We start from the raw sequence: 20,069 nt of genomic DNA on the forward strand, positions 1-20,069 counted from the left end.
AAACATGTTTGTGCGTTCTACAGCTCCTAAACGACGGAGACCTGCACGCTCCATATTTGATGGATTCAGAGACTTCCAAACTGAAACGAGTGAGTATTCCTTTTCAGTGTATTTCATTTAAGCGTGAATGATGAAAAGGAGAAGGAAATTTATATTTTCTATACATTAGAGAGAGATGATTTTATTATCTGTCCACGATGTTCTGCTCTAGAAAGCTGATTGCAGAAAGTGAAAAGCTGGATCCAATCCTTTATACTTTGATAATTATTTATGTAGTTACACATTACAAGTATGGACCTCCAAATCATCAGCCACAATTTTAATTTCTGCCCATTTACTACTGACTGAAGTAACATACCAGTTAATGCCTATCAATTGTGTGCAATTAAATATGTTAAATGTAAAATGAGTAAATTGCCAATCTGCACTTCAGTTGTTGCACATTTTTCAGAATTGGCCCAGGTGTTAGATTTTGGCAACCAATTAGTTTAACATGACTGGTCCTTGTTGGAAATAGAATTCAGGCCCAAGTAGTACCATTAGATTCTGTCTCCGGAGGATTAGATGTTTTTCACATTGAGCAGCAAATTCACGAATAGCTTCATATCCGTTTTGTGATTTGTGGTCTCATTCATACTGGCTCCCAATCTAATACTTTTGTTTAGACTTAACTGCTTGAAAGGTGGCTGAACGTCTTTCCTGATGCTGGGAAACAGTGCTGGATTCTATTTTGGACAGAAACTTGGTTTTAAAATGACATGGTGTTTAATATGATTTTGACTTAGACCCAATTGACATTCCAGTTTGACATTCCAAGAGCAAGTGAGTCTAATGTACAATTCCTATCAATATTCATAATAAAGAAGACTAAGGGAATAGCAATGTTCTAAAAACGTGGTTTTAATGTACTTTCTAAACAATGTCAGGAGAAAGCATAATAACGGATTTGTTCTCTCTGACACCTGATTCCAATATCGAACATTGGTTGTGGGACTCTGAATGCACAACTATATTATGAAATATAGCCCTAACAAAGTTGTAAAGTATGATTTTATAAGAACACAAGATTTCACTCCCATCTTCCCAACCAGTAGTTCTCCACATTGGTGGACATTGCAGCATGTAGAGTGATGACTTGGTTTAGTATGATAAAGAAGGATAGCTGATATATGATACAAACATGAGTGTTCTCACCTTCCTGATGCAATTGACTATCCACTCAATTTAAATTCATTGGTCTTTGTGCACCTATCCTGCACACTTGTCCAGAAAACAGTTGCAATGAAGTACAAGACAAAAGTGAAAATACTTTAAAAATCCAAACAACAAAGCTTACTGATCAAAAAAATTGGAAAACTGTGTGTCATGGGTTAACAAAACATTAAGGGGAAAGTGTGAGAATGTGGTCTGAGATGTTGAACTGGATATTATAACTCCTTCTGCTTCGTACTTTTAACGGTATCATAAAATTCCTCTATATTACAGCTATAAAGCATTGCATTAACTGTTCTGTACCTAAAAACAGCAGACCATAAGTATGTGCATTAAAATTCTGTGTTTGTGTTTGCAGTCAGACAGGAACAGGAGTTGCGGAATGGTGGTCCAGTGGACAAGAAACTGACCACTTTAGCAGACCTCTTCAGACCACCCATAGATCTAATGCATAAAGGCAGCTTTGAAACGGTGAGCATTAGCAATGAAGCTAAATCCTAAGTAGCTATTACAGGAATTAAGTGATGTTATTATGAAGATATGGAATAGGATTGTTTCCTTTGGTAGTTTTCCTTCCCATTGTAATCATGGAACTAATCACTTGATTACTGAACACTTGCCGGCTTAGGTTCAATTTTATTTTGTTCAGCTTTAAGATTTCTTGAGAGCACTCCATTATGCAGGTTTTCAGTACCCTAGACTGAGCTGCTAACATGTTCATATTTTTTCTGAGGCGATGCTCAGCAATGGTTAGGGGAGATTTGCATGGCATCAGCAGTAAAGTATATGAACCCTCATAGCTTCTATTCTCTGTAGTCAAGCTGTTGCACATAAGTAAACACTGCACACAAATGTTGTGTGTATATGATGGCCTTCAATCTCTCGTGAAAATGTTCGATTTCCAAAGCTGCTGCTCTTTTCGTTGGTCGCTTTCAAGGCCATTGTAGTACAGTGACTTAGAAATGTACATAATGCCGGATCACTACTTATTGCAAGTTCACACTCACTATCTTGGGCTAATGGCTTTAATTGTTATATACTTAATAGTTTTAAAAGTACATTTTGTTTTGCACCAAGTAAAAATATTCACTTCCATCCCATCAAGTAGTCCCAATTTAGCTACAGTTTAAGTGCAGAATGAATTTCCTTTTATACTTGCCACAATGTTGTGAAGCTATTTCCGTTAGAACAGAGGTGGTAACCAAAAATCTTGAAGATTTTTGAAATCATAAAGGGTACAATATAGTAAAGACAGTCTTCAGTTGGCATAGTTTTGAATAATGCAGTTTTGCTGTAACACACATTTTACTTGACTCCCCACGATTTCAATAATGTGTGCCTGGTTTGTGGCAATGTGATTATTATTGATCACTGATATATATGTTGATAGATGTACTTGCTAAAGGTGTCACTTGATGGATGATTGACATTTGTTTCTACCTCACAGAGCATAGGGTTTCTTTCTTAGCCACTATACTCACTGTTCCACCCATCCTTCTCATCCTGAGGCTATTCCCACCTTCACAATTTTTTCCACACCACATGGAGTTTCATAACTGGTGGCAAATCTTGCTTGTAATGTACGTGATCCTGGCTTCAGATTTCCAAGAAAGGATGGCAGCAAGGATTGTTCAGTAAAGCACTGATCATCGGAATGAAAGCAGTGTCATTTACAGCTGCCATGGAAAGATCTTCAACAGCAGAAGGATCGATTCTTGTTGTAAAGATCTCAAATCGTCCTGCGTGACTTTCTGGAATGTAATCCAATATTTAGAAACGCAGAAACTAACAGCAGGATTAGATCAGCCTCTCTCTTCAAGCGCCAAGCCTGCCATTCTCAGAATCAGCTGAGTTAACTATTGCCACACTTTCGCTGTGGCAAGTACTGTCCCTTCATGAAGGGAAATAAACTGCACCCCATCCTCTAGTGTAGTCATACTGAGGCTCTGTGTAAATGCGGTAAGAAATCCCTACTTCTGAATTCACATCCTCTTACAATGCAAATGAATATACCATTTGCCTTACTAATGTCTACCTGCTTACTTTCATTGGTGTACGAGGACTCCTATATCCGTTTGTGCATCCACATTTTCCAAAATATCAGCATTGAAATAATAGTCTGCCTTTCTGTTTCTCACCGCGAAGTGTATAGCTTCACATTCAGCCACTTATCACTGCATGCACCATGTGTTTTCCCACACATTCAACTTGTCTAGTTTGCCCTGAAACCTCCTTGCATTCTCTTCACAGTTCTTTATCCCACCTAGTTTTATGTCATCAGCAAATTTGGATGAGGGAATCAAATGCAATATTTCCAAGTTATTTAACAGCTAGCTGGGCTCAAGCACTGATCCCGCCTGTCACCCAGAAAAAAAATCTTTATTCCACACTGTGTTTCTGATCTGGCAACCAATCCATGTCAATTATCCCCAATCGAGTGAGCTTTAATTTTTCCCAGTAGCCTTTTTATGTGGGACCTTACCAACAGTCACCTTTAAATTTGAATGCGCCAAATCCACTGGGCCCCACTTTATCTGTTTGTCTAACTGGAGTAGTGTGTGCAGTTCTGGACACCAGACTATAGGAAACATGATTGCACTGAGGGGGTGCAAAGGAGATTCACGAGGATGTTATCTGGGATGGAGCATTCTGGGTAGTTCTGTTTGAAGCAGGAAAGTTTTAGGGGTTACCTATTAAAGGTGTATAAGATTGAAGGGCATGGAGAGGTTGAATAGAAATCAGCAGTTCCCCTTAGCTGAAGGATTGGTAACAAGGGGGCATATTTTTAAAAGGAAAGGCAGAAGGATTAGAGGGGATTTACAGAAAGATTTTTCACCGAGGGTAGTTAGAACATAGAACATTACAGCACAGTACAGGCCCTTCGGCCCTCGATGTTGTGCCGACCTGTCATACCGATCTCAAGCCCATCTAACCTACACTATTCCATGTACGTCCATATGCTTATCCAATGACGCCTTAAATGTACCCAAAGTTGGCGAATCTACTACCGTTGCAGGCAAAGCGTTCCATTCCCTTACTACTCTCTGAGTCAAGAAACTACCTCTGACATCTGTCCTATATCTTTCACCCCTCAATTTAAAGCTATGCCCCCTCGTGCTCGCCATCACCATCCTAGGAAAAAGGCTCTCCCTATCCTCCCTATCTAACCCTCTGATTATTTTATATGTTTCAATTAAGTCACCTCTCAACCTTCTCTTTAATGAAAACAGCCTCAAGTCCCTCAGCCTTTCTTCGTAAGACCTTCCCTCCAGACCAGGCAACATCCTAGTAAATCTCCTCTGCACCCTTTCCAAAGCTTCCACACCCTTCTTATAATGCGGTGACCAGAACTGTACACAATACTCCAAGTACACCAGAGTTTTGTACAGCTTCACCATAACCTCTTGGTTCCGGAACTCGATCCCTCTATTAATAAAAGCTAAAACACTGTATGCCTTCTTAACAGCCCTTTGATTTGTAGTTGGTTAAAATAACCTTTACATCTAGTCAAATGTGAAAAGAATCACAGGTTACATCAATACCAGCACTTTTTTAACAGAAGACCAGCAGCTTGTCAAGATTCCACCTTCCTACAAATTCACTGATCTGTCTTTGACCCGTGTGAGTGCTATTACAGTAGCAATGACTTCTAGAGAACAGAAGCCTAAATATCTAGATCCAAATCTGTCTTAATATTTGAACAATGCCACTACATTATAGCTTCAGCATGGGCACAGTACCAAAGGTCAGCCCTTCTGCAGAGAAGAGCTGAAGTAAATAATGCTTAGTCTGGTATTTACTGTTTCAGATACTGCAAGACGCCCACAAAATTTAGACTTAGCAAAATGTCTTTGTTTTTAAAAGCATCTAAAATATTTTACGGACTAAGAAATATTAATAAACTGTTTCTTGAACCAGTGTCAATACCGGCACAAACTGAGCTATCGTTCCTGAATGGAAGGACTTGGATTGAAGAAAAGATTCATAATTATAAGTCATTACAAAAGTGCAGTAGTTGGGACTGGAATGCACTAATGAGGGTTGTTGAGGTGGGAAACCTTATGACCTTTTTAAAAAAGTGCTTGAATGAGTACTTGAAGTATCACAACAATCGTAGAACATTACAGCACAGCACAGGCCCTTCGGCCCTCGATGTTGTGCCAACCTGCCATACCAATCTGAAGCCATCTATTATTCCATGTACGTCCATATGCTTGTCCAATGACGACTTAAATGTACTTAAAGTTGGCAAATCTACTACCGTCGCAGGCAAAGCGTTCCATACCCTTACTACTCTCTGAGTAAAGAAACTACCTCTGACATCTGCCCTATTATCTTTCACCCCTCAATTTAAAGCTATGCCCCCTCGTGCTCGCCGTCACCATCCTAGGAAAAAGTCTCTTCCAATCCACCCTATCTAATCCTCTGATTATCTTATATGTCTCAATTAAGTCACCTCTCAACCACCTTCTCTCTAACGAAAACAGCCTCAAGTCCCTCAGCCTTTCCTCGTAAGACCTTCCCTCCATACCAGGCAACATCCTAGTAAATCTCCTCTGCACCCTTTCCAAAGCTTCGACATCCTTCTTATCATGTGGTGACCAGAACTGTACACAATACTCCAAGTGCGGCCGCACCAGTTTTGTACAGCTGCAGCATAACCTCTTGGTTCCGGAACTTGAGCCCTCTATTAATAAAAGCTAAAACGCTGTATGCCTTCTTAACAGCCCTGTCAACCTGGGTGGCAACTTTCAAGGATCTGTGTACATGGACACCGAGATCTCTCTGCTCATCTACACTACCAAGAATCTTACCATTAGCCCAGTACTTTGTGTTCCGGTTAGTCCTACCAAAGTGCATCACCTCACACTTGTCCGCATTAAACTCCATTTGCCACCTGTCAGCCTAGCTCTGCAGCTTATCTATGTCTCTCTGTAAACTACAACATCCTTCGTCACTGTCCACAACTCCACCGACTGCTGAAATCCATGTACACCACATCAACCGGTTTACTGTCATCTACCTGTTTGGTCACCTTCTCAAAGAACTCATAAGGTTTGTGAGGCACGACCTACCCTTCACAAAACTGTGCTGACTGTCCCTAATCAAATTATTCTTTTCTAGATGATTATAATTCCTATCCCTTATAACCTTTTCCAACTCTTTACCAACAACTGAAGTAAGGCTTACTGGTTTATAATTACCAGGGTTATCTCTGCTCCCCTTTTTGAACAGGGGAACCACATTTGCTGTCCTCCAGTCTTCTGGCACTTTTCCTGTAGACAATGACGAGTTAAAGATCAATGCCAAAGGCTCGGCAATCTCCTCCCTGGCTTCCCAGAGGATCCTAGGATAAATCCCATCTGGCCCAGGGGACTTATCTATTTTCACACTCTGTAGGATTTCTAATACCTCTTCCTTGTGAACCTCAATCCCACAGAGTCTAGTAGCCTGTACTTCAGTATTCTCCTCGACAACATTGTCGTTTTCTAGAGTGAATACTGTCGAAAAATATTCATTTAGTGCTTCCTCTATCTCTTCTGACTCCACACACAACTTCCCACTACTATCCTTGATTGGCCCTAATCTTACTCCCGTCATTCTTTTATTCCTTAAATACCTATAGAAAGCCTTAGGGTTTACCCTGATCCTATCCGCCAACAACTTCTCATGTCTCCTCCTGGCTCTTCTGAGCTCTCTCTTTAGGTCTTTCCTGGCTACCTTGTAACCCTCAAGCGCCCTAACTGAGCCTTCACATCTAATCCTAACATAAGCCGCCTTCTTCCTCTTGACCAGAGATTCCACTTCCTTCATAAACCACGGCTCCCGCGCTCTCAGCTTCCTCCCTGCCTGATAGGTACATACTTACCTCGGACACACAGGAGCTTTTCCTCGAATAAGCTCCACATTTCTAATGTGCCCACCCCCTGCAGTTTCCTTCCCCATCCTATGCTCCCTAAATCTTGCCTAATCTCATCATAATTGCCTTTCCTCCAGCTATAACTCTTGCCCAGTGGTATACACCTATTCCTTTCCATCACTAAAGTAAACATAGCAGAAAGGTTGCAGGAACAGCAACTCATATTCCGCTTGGGAACCCTGCAGCCCAATGGTATCGATGTGGACTTCACCAGCTTCAAAATCTCCCTGTCCCCCACCGCATCCCAAAACCAGCCCAGTTCGTCCCCTCCCCCCACTGCACCACACAACCAGCCCAGCTCTTCCCCTCCACCCACTGCATCCCAAAACTAGTCCAACCTGTCTCTGCCTCCCTAACCTGTTCTTCCTCTCACCCATCCCTTCCTCCCACCCCAAGCCGCACCTCCATCTCCTACCTACTAACCTCGTCCCACCTCCTTGACCTGTCCGTCTTCCCTGGACTGACCTATCCCCTCCTTACCTCCCCGCCTATACTCTCCTCTCCACCTATCTTCTTTACTCTCCATCTTCGGTCCGCTTCCCCCTCTCTCCCTATTTATTCCAGAACCCTCACCCCATCCCCCTCTCTGATGAAGGGTCTAGGCCCGAAACGTCAGCTTTTGTGCTCCTGAGGTGCTGCTGGGCCTGCTGTGTTCATCCAGCCTCACATTTTATTATCATAGCAGAATTGTGATCGCTATCACCAAAGTGCTCACCTGCTTCCAAATCTAACACCTGGCCGGGCTCATTATCCAGTACCAAATCTAATGTGGCATCTCCCCTTGTTGGCCTGTCAACATACTCTGTCAGGAAGCCCTCCTGCGCACACTGGACAAAAACCGACCCATCTGTAGTACTTGAACTATACTGCTCCCAGTCAATATTTGGAAAGTTGAAGTCCCCCATGACAACTACCCTGTCTCTCTCTCTCCTATCGAGAATCATCATTGCTATCCTTTCCTCTACATATCTGGAACTATTCGGAGGCCTATAGAAAACTCCCAACAGGGTGACCTCTCCTTTCCTGTTTCTAACCTCAGCCCATACTACCTCAGTTGACGAGTCCCCAAACATCGTTTCTGCAACTGTAATACTGTACTTGACAGTACCACACCTCCCCCTCTTTTACCATCATCTGTGTTCTTACTGAAACATCTAAATCCCAGAACCTGCAACAACCATTCCTGTCCCTGCTCTATCAATATAACCGTTTCCAACTCTTTACCAACAACTGAAGTAAGGCTCACTGGTTTATAATTACCAGGGTTATCTCTACTCCCCTTCTTGAACAGGGGAACCACATTTGCTATCCTCCAGTCTTCTGGCACTATTCCTGTAGACAATGACGAGTTAAAGATCAATGACAAAGGCTCTGCAATCTCCTCCCTGGCTTCCCAGAGGAGGCCACAACATCGAAGTCCCAGGTACCAACCCATGCTGCTAGTTCGCCCACCTTATTTCGGATGCTCCTGGCATTGAAGTAGACACACTTCAAACCAACTTCTTGCTTGCCGGTGCCATCTTGCGTCCCTGAAACTTTATTTTGGACCTCCCTACTCTCAACCTTTTCTATACTCGAACTACAATTTTGGTTCCCAACCCTCTGCTGAATTAGTTTAAACCCACCTGAATAGCCTTAGCGAATTTCCCCCCCCCCCAGGATATTGGTACCCCTCTGGTTCAGGTGAAGACCATCCTGCTTGTAGAAGTCCCGCCTGCACCAGAAAGAGCTCCAATTATCTAAGAATCCAAAACCCTCCCTCCTGCACCATCCCTGTAGCCACATGTTCAATTCCTCTCTGTCCCTATTCCTCGCCTCACTAGCACATGGCATGGCAACAAACCAGAGACGACAACTCTGTGTTCGTCCTAGCTCTAAACTTCCGTCCTAGCTCTAAGCTTCCATCCTAGCACCCTGAATTTCTGCCTTAAGTCCCCATCTCTCTTCCTACCTATGTCGTTGATACCTACGTGGACCACGACTTGGGGCTGCTGTCCCTCCCCCTTAAGGATCCCAAAAACACGATCAGAGACATCACGAATCCTGGCACCTGGGAGGCAACACACCAATCGTGAGTGTCTCTCGTCCCCACAGAACCTCCTATCTGTCCCCCTAACTATGGAGTCCCCAGTGACTACTGCTCTGCTCCTCTTCCCCCTTCCCTTCTGAGCAGCAGGGACAGACTCTGTGCCAGAGAACTGTGCCCCACTGCTTTTCCCTGGTAAGTTCCTCCTCCTCCTCCCCCCCCCCCCCCCCCCCCCCCCAAACAGTATCCAAAACGGTGTACTTATTGTTGAGGGGAATGGCCACGGGATCCCTGCACTGCCTGCCGGTTCCCTTTCCGTCCCTTGACTGTAACCCATCTGCCTTTTTCTTGTACCTGAGGAGTGACTACCTCCCTGTAACTCCTCTCAATAACCCCCTCTGCCTCCTGAATGATCCAAAGTTCATCCAGCTCCAGCTCCAGTTCGCTAACGCGGTCTTCGAAGAGCTGGAGTTGGGTGCACTTCCTGCAGATGTAGTCAGCAGGGACACTAATGGTGACCCTTACCTCCCACATCCTGCAGGAGGAACATTCAACTGCCCTGACCTCCATTCCCATTATTCTAAATTCCCAAAGAGACTTTTGAAAAATAAAGAATAAAAAAAACTAGTTACCTCACCAATCTGGCTCACGGAACCTTTTTTTTTGGTTAGAGTCAAGGCTACGAGTGTAAATGAGTGAAATATCTGCGAGATCTGCTTGTTGGAAAAGTGATTTATGAACTAAAATTGGAACTAGGAAAATGTTGCACACTCTGGAACCCATTTCTGAAGATCCACAGGTCTGAGAGACTGGCACAAATTCAGATTATTTTAGCTGTCTTCTCAGATGTGTGGAATTCCTGTAGAATATGTTGGTTTAATACTTTTGTGTGGGTGAGTGACAACACACAAAATACTTAAGGAAGGCAAGCAAAGTTGTCCCCAGACTGCTCTGGAAAACTGAACCGCAACAGTAAATCAGAAAGATCCCTCCTATTCTCACTACTCCAGGTCCTCCAAACATCGATTTCCTCTCCCCTCTTCTGCCTCCTTGAGCCAAATCTGCAATTCGAAAAGCAGCAAGGGAAAACAACGTTGTAATTAAGGGTCTAATGATGATCATGAATCCATTGTCAATTGTTTGCTCCCCTATAGGGACAGTAAGTAGCATCCTTACCTGGTCTGGCCCACATGTGATTCCAGACCCACAGCAACGTGGTTGACACTTAACTGTGCTCTGGATAATTAGAGATAACACGGTATAGAGCTGGATGAACACAGCAGGCCAGACAGCATCAGAGGAGCAGGAAAGCTGACGTTTCGGGTCAAGGTCCTTCTTCAGAAGAAGGGTCTCGACCCGAAACGTCAGCTTTCCTGCTCCTGTGATGCTGTTTGGCCTGTTGTGTTCATCCAGTTCTATACTGTGTTATCTCAGATTCTCCAGCATCGGCAGTTCCTACTATCTCTGGATAATTTAGACATGGGCAATAAATGCTGGTCAAGCCAGTGACACTCTTATCCCGTGAATGAATTTTAAAAAAAGGATGGTAGAGAGCAATCCGATGAATGTGAAGTAATCCTGGCAAGTCAGGCTGCAGAGATGGAGGCTGTTTTGAAATTTAGGTAAGAAGTGGCATCTTCAGTAAGTGACATTTCAGTTTGGGCAAATTTAGGTGTCATGAGTCTCATCTGAGAGTTTACACTCTGGAATCAGTTTATGTGGTTAGAGGTTATCAGTTATAAATCTGTCCCAGTCACAGACTACAAACTTGAAGTGTGGGAGTTTTAAACTCTGGTTGAAAGTGAACAAATAGAAGTTTTTAAAACAAGCTTCAATGAAATGTAAATTAATCAAGCTGCGAATCTATCATTTTCTAACCGATGGTTTGGAAAAACACTGGCATACGCTGCATGACATTTGTGTGATCTTTTGATCTATGAATGTGGTTTGCCCTGTTTCTGTGGTGTGGCATTAGCTTTAATTATTTTTGAAGATGTTGATGAATTCCTGTCCCATTCTGTGAGAATTCAAATACTCCATATGGCGACAGATATATAAAAGGTATTAAAATGTGAGGCTGGATGAACACAGCAGGCCAAGCAGCATCTCAGGAGCACAAAAGCTGACGTTTCGGGCCTAGACCCTTCATCAGAGAGGGGGATGGGGGGAGGGAACTGGAATAAATAGGGAGAGAGGGGGAGGCGGACCGAAGATGGAGAGTAAAGAAGATAGGTGGAGAGAGTGTAGGTGGGGAGGTAGGGAGGGGATAGGTCAGTCCAGGGAAGACGGACAGGTCAAGGAGGTGGGATGAGGTTAGTAGGTAGCTGGGGATGCAGCTTGGGGTGGGAGGAAGGGATGGGTGAGAGGAAGAACCGGTTAGGGAGGCAGAGACAGGTTGGACTGGTTTTGGGATGCAGTGGGTGGGGGGGGAAGAGCTGGGCTGGTTGTGTGGTGCAGTGGGGGGAGGGGATGAACTGGGCTGGTTTAGGGATGCAGTAGGGGAAGGGGAGATTTTGAAACTGGTGAAGTCCACATTGATACCATATGGCTGCAGGGTTCCCAGGCGGAATATGAGTTGCTGTTCCTGCAACCTTCGGGTGGCATCATTGTGGCAGTGCAGGAGGCCCATGATGGACATGTCATCAAGAGAATGGGAGGGGGAGTGGAAATGGTTTGCGACTGGGAGGTGCAGTTGTTTGTTGCGAACTGAGCGGAGGTGTTCTGCAAAGCGGTCCCCAAGCCTCCGCTTGGTTTCCCCTACATTGGGGAAACCAAGCGGAGGCTTGGGGACCGCTTTGCAGAACACCTCCGCTCAGTTCGCAACAAACAACTGCACCTCCCAGTCGCAAACCATTTCCACTCCCCCTCCCATTCTCTTGATGACATGTCCATCATGGGCCTCCTGCACTGCCACAATGATGCCACCCGAAGGTTGCAGGAACAGCAACTCATATTCCGCCTGGGAACCCTGCAGCCATATGGTATCAATGTGGACTTCACCAGTTTCAAAATCTCCCCTTCCCCTACTGCATCCCTAAACCAGCCCAGTTCATCCCCTCCCCCCACTGCACCACACAACCAGCCCAGCTCTTCCCCCCCCCCCCCACCCACTGCATCCCAAAACCAGTCCAACCTGTCTCTGCCTCCCTAACCGGTTCTTCCTCTCACCTATCCCTTCCTCCCACCCCAAGCCGCACCCCCAGCTACCTACTAACCTCATCCCACCTCCTTGAACTGTCCGTCTTCCCTGGACTGACCTATCCCCTCCCTACCTCCCCACCTACACTCTCTCCACCTATCTTCTTTACTCTCCATCTTCGGTCCGCCTCCCCCTCTCTCCCTATTTATTCCAGTTCCCTCCCCCCATCCCCCTCTCTGATGAAGGGTCTAGGCCCGAAACGTCAGCTTTTGTGCTCCTGAGATGCTGCTTGGCCTGCTGTGTTCATCCAGCCTCACATTTTATTATCTTGGAATCTCCAGCATCTGCAGTTCCCATTATCTCTCATATAAAAGGTATTATTAACTTTATGACAATATCATTTCATAAAGGAGTTGGTGAGAATGAAAAACCAAAAAGTAACCCTTGAAAGTTTTAAAAAGTAGTCTCAAGAAAATCTCAAGAATAGTACTGGAAAGAAAAGTAATTATTTTGATCCCAGCTGAGTGGTTGGTTGGTTCCAACTGGTTTCTAAATTTTCCACTGAAAGTTTACTGATGGTGATTTTATGAACATTGATGAGATTGAATGCTATCCTCTTGTATTTTAATAAGACATATGACACTGTGCCACAAAAGAGACTTACACAGAGTAACATAGATCATTTGAATTGATAAAATGATTTTTTGAAATCTACCACTGCACAGGAGACCCTAGTCTTAGCTAGCAAGCAGCGGGATTATCATCATTTCTGTTTAGTAATAAGCCATATGGTTTTAGCACTTGGAGCTGTTCTTAAAGGACTTAGACTTTGATATTTGTGGCCTGAGAGAAGGCACTGCATTTAGCACAAAAGGATTCCTACTCGTGAATGCTTATTTTTCAGTTGCTTGATTTGAAACCTCTTCAATGTGGAGCTCAATTTCTGTACCTCCAGCTGGCAAAAATAGCCATCAACAGTTGGATGTTATATGAATAATGTGCAAGATTAGAAAAGACAACGTTCCGTTAGCAAATAAACTTCAGGTGCTTTCTTCACCAAACTGCACCCCCCTATACTAATAAACTGTAGCATTACATGAAAATCCAATGTGGATGAGGTCTATTTCTTAACTATCTCAAGCTATCAATACTTAAAAGAAAAACTAGAACAAACTATTACTAAGATATCTTGGATGTCTCACTTTCAGTATTTTATGTGGGATTTCCATGGAATGTATTGTCCTTTTTAGAGCATTTCATTTTTATTGCAAGATACAGCTTAACACTTAATACAAACCGTGAAGTTATAATTTTCTCATGTTAATTTCTTCTTTCTTGAGCAGGCGAAGGAATCAGGACAGCTGCAGAACAAGTGGTTAATGGTGAACATTCAAAATGTGCAAGACTTTGCTTGCCAGTGTTTGAACCGTGATGTTTGGAGCAATGAGGCAGTGAAAACCATAATTCGAGAGCACTTCATCTTTTGGCAGGTACCAAGAAGCGGGTGTTGGTGTCAGCTTTAGCATAAAGGTTCAGCACATCGTTGCTGGCAAGAAACCGCTTAACTGCATGTTAGTCATAGTAATTGACATTCCTGTGAAATTTTAACCCAATGAAATGAATGCATGTCTAAATTAATGTTTTCCTTCATCTAGTCCGTTTATATTTGCTGTAGCAGATGTTACTTGTATTACTGGCTACGGGTCCAGTAGAAAATCACAAGGTTGTAACAACGTGTCCAATATTCCATCTGTTACGTGGAAAATAGAGCAGGTTGTGTTTTGTGTGTGAGATTTTACTTGTCCAGCTTTCCTGTATGGATCACACTTCTTTGTGACCAAATGCAATAAGGGAAAGGTCTGCAGCAATCATTCATTCTGCCTCTTCATTTTTAACACATTGATCCTGTGTGCTTTTGCCCCTTCTTTTCGCTCTGACATTTGTCCCTTTTTTTTCCTCTCATTATTGCTTTTGTATTTAGTTCTCAGGGGATATTTCATTGCATGGCATTTGAGTCATTTCAGTGGTCAAAACTTTGGGAGTTCTGCTTTTTAAACAAATAATTTCCCTGAATTGTTGGGAAATCAAGTGCTGATGAAGAGTCACCAAACTTGAAATGTTAATTCTGCTTTTTCTCCAGATTATCCCCCAGACCTGTTGAGTTTCTCCAGAAATTTGTTTTTGTTTCAGATCTCCATCATCTGCCATCTTTGTCTTATGTTAAGGAACGAAGAGTCTAGCTAGAGGGAAGAATTGAGGAAAATCAGTATTGGTAAATAAGAAAGTGCCAGAGATATTAGATGTTAAAGGCTGACAAATCCCTAGGGCCTGAGAATCTGCCTCTGCATGTTAAAGGAGGTGGCCCTAGAGATATTGGATGCATTGATGTTCATCTTCCAAAATGCTGTCAGTTCTGGAGCGGTTCCTACAGATTAGAGGGTGGTAAGTGCAACCCAGGTATTTAGAGAAAAATGAAAACAACAGAGCATTACAGACCAATTAGTAATCAATAGTGGGAAAATGCTCGAGTCTGTGACTATAAAGATATGATGCTAAAGTTATGATACCAGAAGACTTGGTTTATGAAAGGGAAACTTGCTGATGACACAAAATTGGATGGAGCTGAGAATAGTCAGGAGGCTTCAGAGTGATGTAGGGGTGTGTGTGTGTGTGTGTGTGTCTGTGTCTAAATGTGAATATATAGACTTGTGTGAAAAATAGAAAGGCACAGTTATTTAAATGGCAATTGCAAAATATCAGTGTTCAAATGGACCTGAGTGTTCTTGTACACCAATCAACGAAAGTAGACATGCAGATGCAACAATCAGTTTGGAAAACAAATGGTATTTTGACCTACGTTGCAAGAGGATTTGAGATCAGGGTATGGATGACTTACTGCAGTTATATGGGGCCTTGGTAAGACCATAACTGCTATATTGTGTGCAGATATGACCACCCTATCTACAAAAGGATACACTTGCCGTAGAAGTGGAGTCTAGAACCAGGGTTCACAGTCTCAGAATAAGTGTAGACCATTTAGGCACGAGTTGCGGAAGCATTCTTCACTCAGAGGGGTGCTGAACTAGTGAAATTCGCTTCGGTAGAGGATGCCAGATCACTGAATGTATTCAAGAAAGAGATTGATAGTCATTTTGATATTGAAGACATCAAAGGAGTATGAGGAGAAAGCAGGAATGTGGCATTGAGATAGAGTATCAGTAATGATCATATTGAATGGTGGAACAGGCTCCAGGACCATATGGCCTTCTGCTCAGAGTTTCTATTTGGCTTCAAGAATGCATCCTTTAACAGATAGGAGGGACCCAAATGGTACTTGTTGCTTGTTGGCCACTTCCTCTGTGTAATCAAGTTTGATTTGGGTATGTGTGCATTAATGGGGGCATGGGGTATCAGATCAAGGAGCAGTGTTGAAACTGTATAAGACACTCAGCTGGAGTATTGTTTAAAGTTTTTTGGTGTTAAGATTTTCACATCTTTCCTATAATTTGCACAGAGTTAATGCATTGGAGGGGGGCATAGCAGTGATTTACAAGAATGATACCAGGAATGAGAAACTTTTTTGATGTGAGGATAAATTGAAGGCAAAGTTCTCCTTGAGAAAAAGGCTGATTGAAGCTAGTTTTCAAAATCATAACCAGACTAGATAGTGTAGATAGAAAGAAGTTGTTCCTGCTTATAGAAAGGAACAAGAACAAGAGGACATGGGTTCAGAGTGATGTGCAAAAGAAGCAAGGGTGATTTGGAGTGGGGAGAAAACTTTCTCGCAGAGTAAATAGTTAAAGTATGGAGTGCCTGGAAATGTGGAGCCAGGTTCATTTGAGGCATTCGTGGGGACACTGAGTGATTAATTGGGCAAAATTACTTCACAAGTATATGAAGGAAAGGCAGCAGATTGACACTCAGTAATGATTCATTTGAAGAGCTGCTGCAGGTAATAGAACCAAATGGTGGCCTCCTGCACCATAATGATTGTGAAGTCTCCTTCCTTGCTTTCTCCTTTTGCCTGTCATGCAATTGTATGTAGAACGTAACAGCACACGTACGGGCCCTTAGGCCCTCCATGTCTGTGCTGACTATATTGCTATTCTAAACTAAACACATATAGCCCATATCCTTCTATGCCCTCCCTGTAATATGATGTCTAAATGCCTCTTAAATGCTGCTATCGCATCTGTTTCTACCATCTCCCCTGAAGCTATTTGCTTCCTGCTCCCACTTGAAATTTCAAAATTCAGCAATTTTGCTTTTACGTTCCATCCTTCTCCCATCTTCACTTGTTCTGTCTCCTAATCTTCCCTTCTGTGATCTCTCTGTTTATATTTCTGGGTAGAGACGGTTCAACAATATCCATTATAAAAACACCAGCTTCCATAACTGCCTTGACTACACTTCCTTGCATACTTAAGGCCTCCATTCATTCTCCCAGTTTCTGTTGTAACTGTTGTGATGATGCCACATTCCGCGGGGATGTTTTTGATACGCCTTCCTTCTCTCTTAACCGAGGATTTCCACCCCTTGTTTGGAGGGCAACTGATCTCCAATCTTTTCTCTTTGAATCTGGAAAGAATTAAATGTTGCAGAATTTCGTTTGTCCTACTGCTTTGAGATCATGCATATATAGTGACTTAAACTTCCTGTGTAGAATGTTCTACAGCCCTGTTTAAGTCGGAGAATCTGCTTGGTTCCTGGATTTATTGAATATGAATCATTTCTTGAGGCCTAAGGCGATAAAACACACAACAGGTGAAAGTTTCTTGTTACACCCTGGATATTTTGGTCATGGTGTCCCCTACACAGCCAGTTATTTTCCTGAAGGAATGTTTGACAAAGTCTCTTCCAACTCTCAAATCTAAATCAAGTTTCATTCCAAACATTCGCCTATTTAATCTTGCTCTGGTCCATGTTGCAGGCTATTTGCTTCCCTTAACCAGTAATCCCATGCCTAAGAAATTATATTCGGAATTCTGAATCCGCTCCTAACCAGACTCATCCAGCCATTGTTTTTGTTTAGAATGTGTAAAAAATATTTTTGCTTGGGTGTTTAATATTCAGGGGGTGGGAAACCACCTTAATCTCATCATGTTTTAGATTGTGTTAATTTTACAGCCCATGCAATATTACTGTCACCTACATTTATTTATTCCTTTTGGCATTTTTAATAGCCTAGGGAATCTGCCTCCTCCTGATTTTTGTTTATTTTAAGCTCTGCCGATCTCTCTTTATAATTTGAAATTTTAAGTTTTGGTGTCATTGTTGTAGTTTCTCTCTGAATGCAATTACAAGATATTGTTTTAAAAGTAGAATTCCGGAAACAACATAGTGTTCAAAATTTGCTGTTGATGTTGACTCATGTGAAATGACACAATTAATGTTTGCTATTGATGAAATGTCCATGAGAAGTATTATGTACTTGACTGACCATACTAAGCTACAAATTAAATTTGTTTCCACTGTGTGGCCAGTAACCACCTCAAACTGCTTTTATTTCACCTTTGTCAACTAATTGTTCTAATCGCACCTTTCCCTGCAACTACAGGGAAGTGCTACACCTGACCCTACACTTCCACCCTCACCTCCATCCACGGCCCAAAGCAAACCTTTCAACTTGGTCTACTGTATCAATTGATCCCAGTGTGGCCTTCACTATATAGGTGAGACCAACGTAGACTAGTGCATTGTTTTGTAGAGCATCTGTGCTCTCTATGCGACAAACCACAACACCATCCTGTCACCAACCATTTTAACTCTCCCTCCCACTCCCTGGGTGACCTGTCCATTCTGGGCCTCCTCCAGTGCCACAGTGACACCATACACAAACTGGAGGAGCAATACCTTATATTCTGCCTTGGGAGCCTACAGCTCAGTTGCCTAAACATAGAATTCACCAGTTTTAAAATTTCTCACCCTCTGGGCTCATCCCATGCCCAACCTTCTCTGTCATCCCTGCCTCGTCGACCTGACCTGTTGTCCTCCTTCCCCACCTATCTGCCGTACCCTTCCTGCCAAACAATCCCCACTACCCCCAACCTGCATCCAATCTATCATCACCCCAACTATCTTTCCCCAGCCCCACCCATCCTCCCTCCCTTCCACCTCCTTGACCCAACGCAAGAAGGTTCTCGGCCTGAAACATCAGCTTTGTTGCTCTTATGATGCTGCTTGGCCTGCTGTGTTCATCCAGCTCTACACCTTGCTATCTCACTTTCTATTCTACCTATCCACTCCACCCATCCCACTGACCAATCCCCACAACTCCCTTCCTGCATGCATCTACTACCATCCTACCTACCTTCCCCAGCCTTATCCATCCCCTTTGTATTTATTTCCCAGCTCGCTTCCCCCTCCCCATTTCTGAAGAAGGGTCCTCTCCTGCTCCTCTGATGCTACCTGTGTTCCTCCAGCTCCACACTGCGTTGTTCTCATAACTTCTTCATATTTTATCATTCCATGTCAAATAGGCAGAATCTTCCTGACATTGTAATCTAATATTTTTACTTTAGCCCATCCACTTAATAGGCTGAAACCATCTGAATTCTGTTCTACGCCTTATCTGAAAAACCTAGGTTTCTATTGTGTTTTTTAAACTGGAACTTTGGGCTTGTGATGTTATAATCCATTATAGCCATCTCTGGTTCTGAACTGGAGTGCACAACCTGTTGCCTGGGTACAAAGGGAACCTAAAACAATACTGATATTTAAATTTGAAGTCATTTCAAGAATGTATGCTGCACAAATCATGTAACTGTTTTTAAAAGAATATATTTCAAGTGCTCCATGAAGATTCACTTTTCCAATTAAAGCAGCTGTTAGACATTATCTGTTTGTATACCCTAGTGAAAGAGGATTGATGTTTCAACAAACTTATTTTTGAAACAGGGTTAATTTTTTAAAATCATTCACAGGATGAGGATGTTTCTGGCTATGCCAGCATTTATTACCCCTTTCTAATTGCCCAGCGGGCAGCTGAGAGTCAGCCACATTACTTTGGGTCTGGAGTCACATGTAGGCCAGACCAGATAAGGATGACCATTTCCTTCCCGAAAGGACATTAGTGAACCAGATGGGTATTTCCAACAATTGACAATGGATTCATGATTCATGATTACTGGACTCGTAATTACAGATTACTTTTGAATGAAAATTCAGTTGTCTGCTGTGGCTGGATTAGAGCCCAGGTTCTCAGAACATTGTCTTAGTCTCTGGATTAACAGTCCAGTGACAATGCCTGTCACTTCCCCCATTTAGTCCTATTTAAAATCCGCACTCCATCATTGGCAAATGGGTGACAAGTTGAAAATTGATCACCTTTCTTGGTGTTCAAAGACTTTCTCATGCCTCAGATGCTGTCTTTCATACAGTGAATGTCTGAGTATCCTCATGTTTGGTTTATCGTAATTGCTGCAGGTGATATTCATTGATTTGTGGGATGCTGCTAGTATATCATTCAGAGATGAAATGGAAATGTCACTTGGCAGTGTTTTCCTTTTTTGATTTCAGCAGAATGAATAGTTTAGCACAATGTGCTTGCCATTCTCATCAGCCTGATAGACCTATTTCCCCTTTCTTCATAAGTGCTTTCACAATTATTTCAAGAAAACCATCCCTGTGTGTACCCAGTGTGTGACTGACAATCTCTTGTCTAGGTCTACCATGACAGTGAAGAAGGACAACGATATGTTCAATTCTACCAACTCTCGGACTTCCCTTATGTGTCTATATTAGATCCCCGCACTGGTAGGTATCCTTTCATT

General features: G+C 42.8%; 1 protein-coding gene across 1 annotated transcript in view; it reads left to right on the top strand.

Moving 5' to 3' along the window:
* ubxn7 (UBX domain protein 7) overlaps window positions 1-20,069 on the top strand; it is a 90,963-nt gene that overhangs the window by 47,908 nt on the left and 22,986 nt on the right. The window contains exons 4-7 of the mRNA XM_048542721.2: window positions 24-89; window positions 1,571-1,683; window positions 13,641-13,787; window positions 19,962-20,052. Coding sequence (XP_048398678.1) covers window positions 24-89; window positions 1,571-1,683; window positions 13,641-13,787; window positions 19,962-20,052 — 417 coding nt within the window. The remainder of the gene's footprint in view (window positions 1-23; window positions 90-1,570; window positions 1,684-13,640; window positions 13,788-19,961; window positions 20,053-20,069) is intronic.

This window comes from Stegostoma tigrinum, chromosome 14 (assembly GCF_030684315.1).
Source record: "Stegostoma tigrinum isolate sSteTig4 chromosome 14, sSteTig4.hap1, whole genome shotgun sequence".
Classification (NCBI taxonomy): domain Eukaryota; kingdom Metazoa; phylum Chordata; class Chondrichthyes; order Orectolobiformes; family Stegostomatidae; genus Stegostoma; species Stegostoma tigrinum.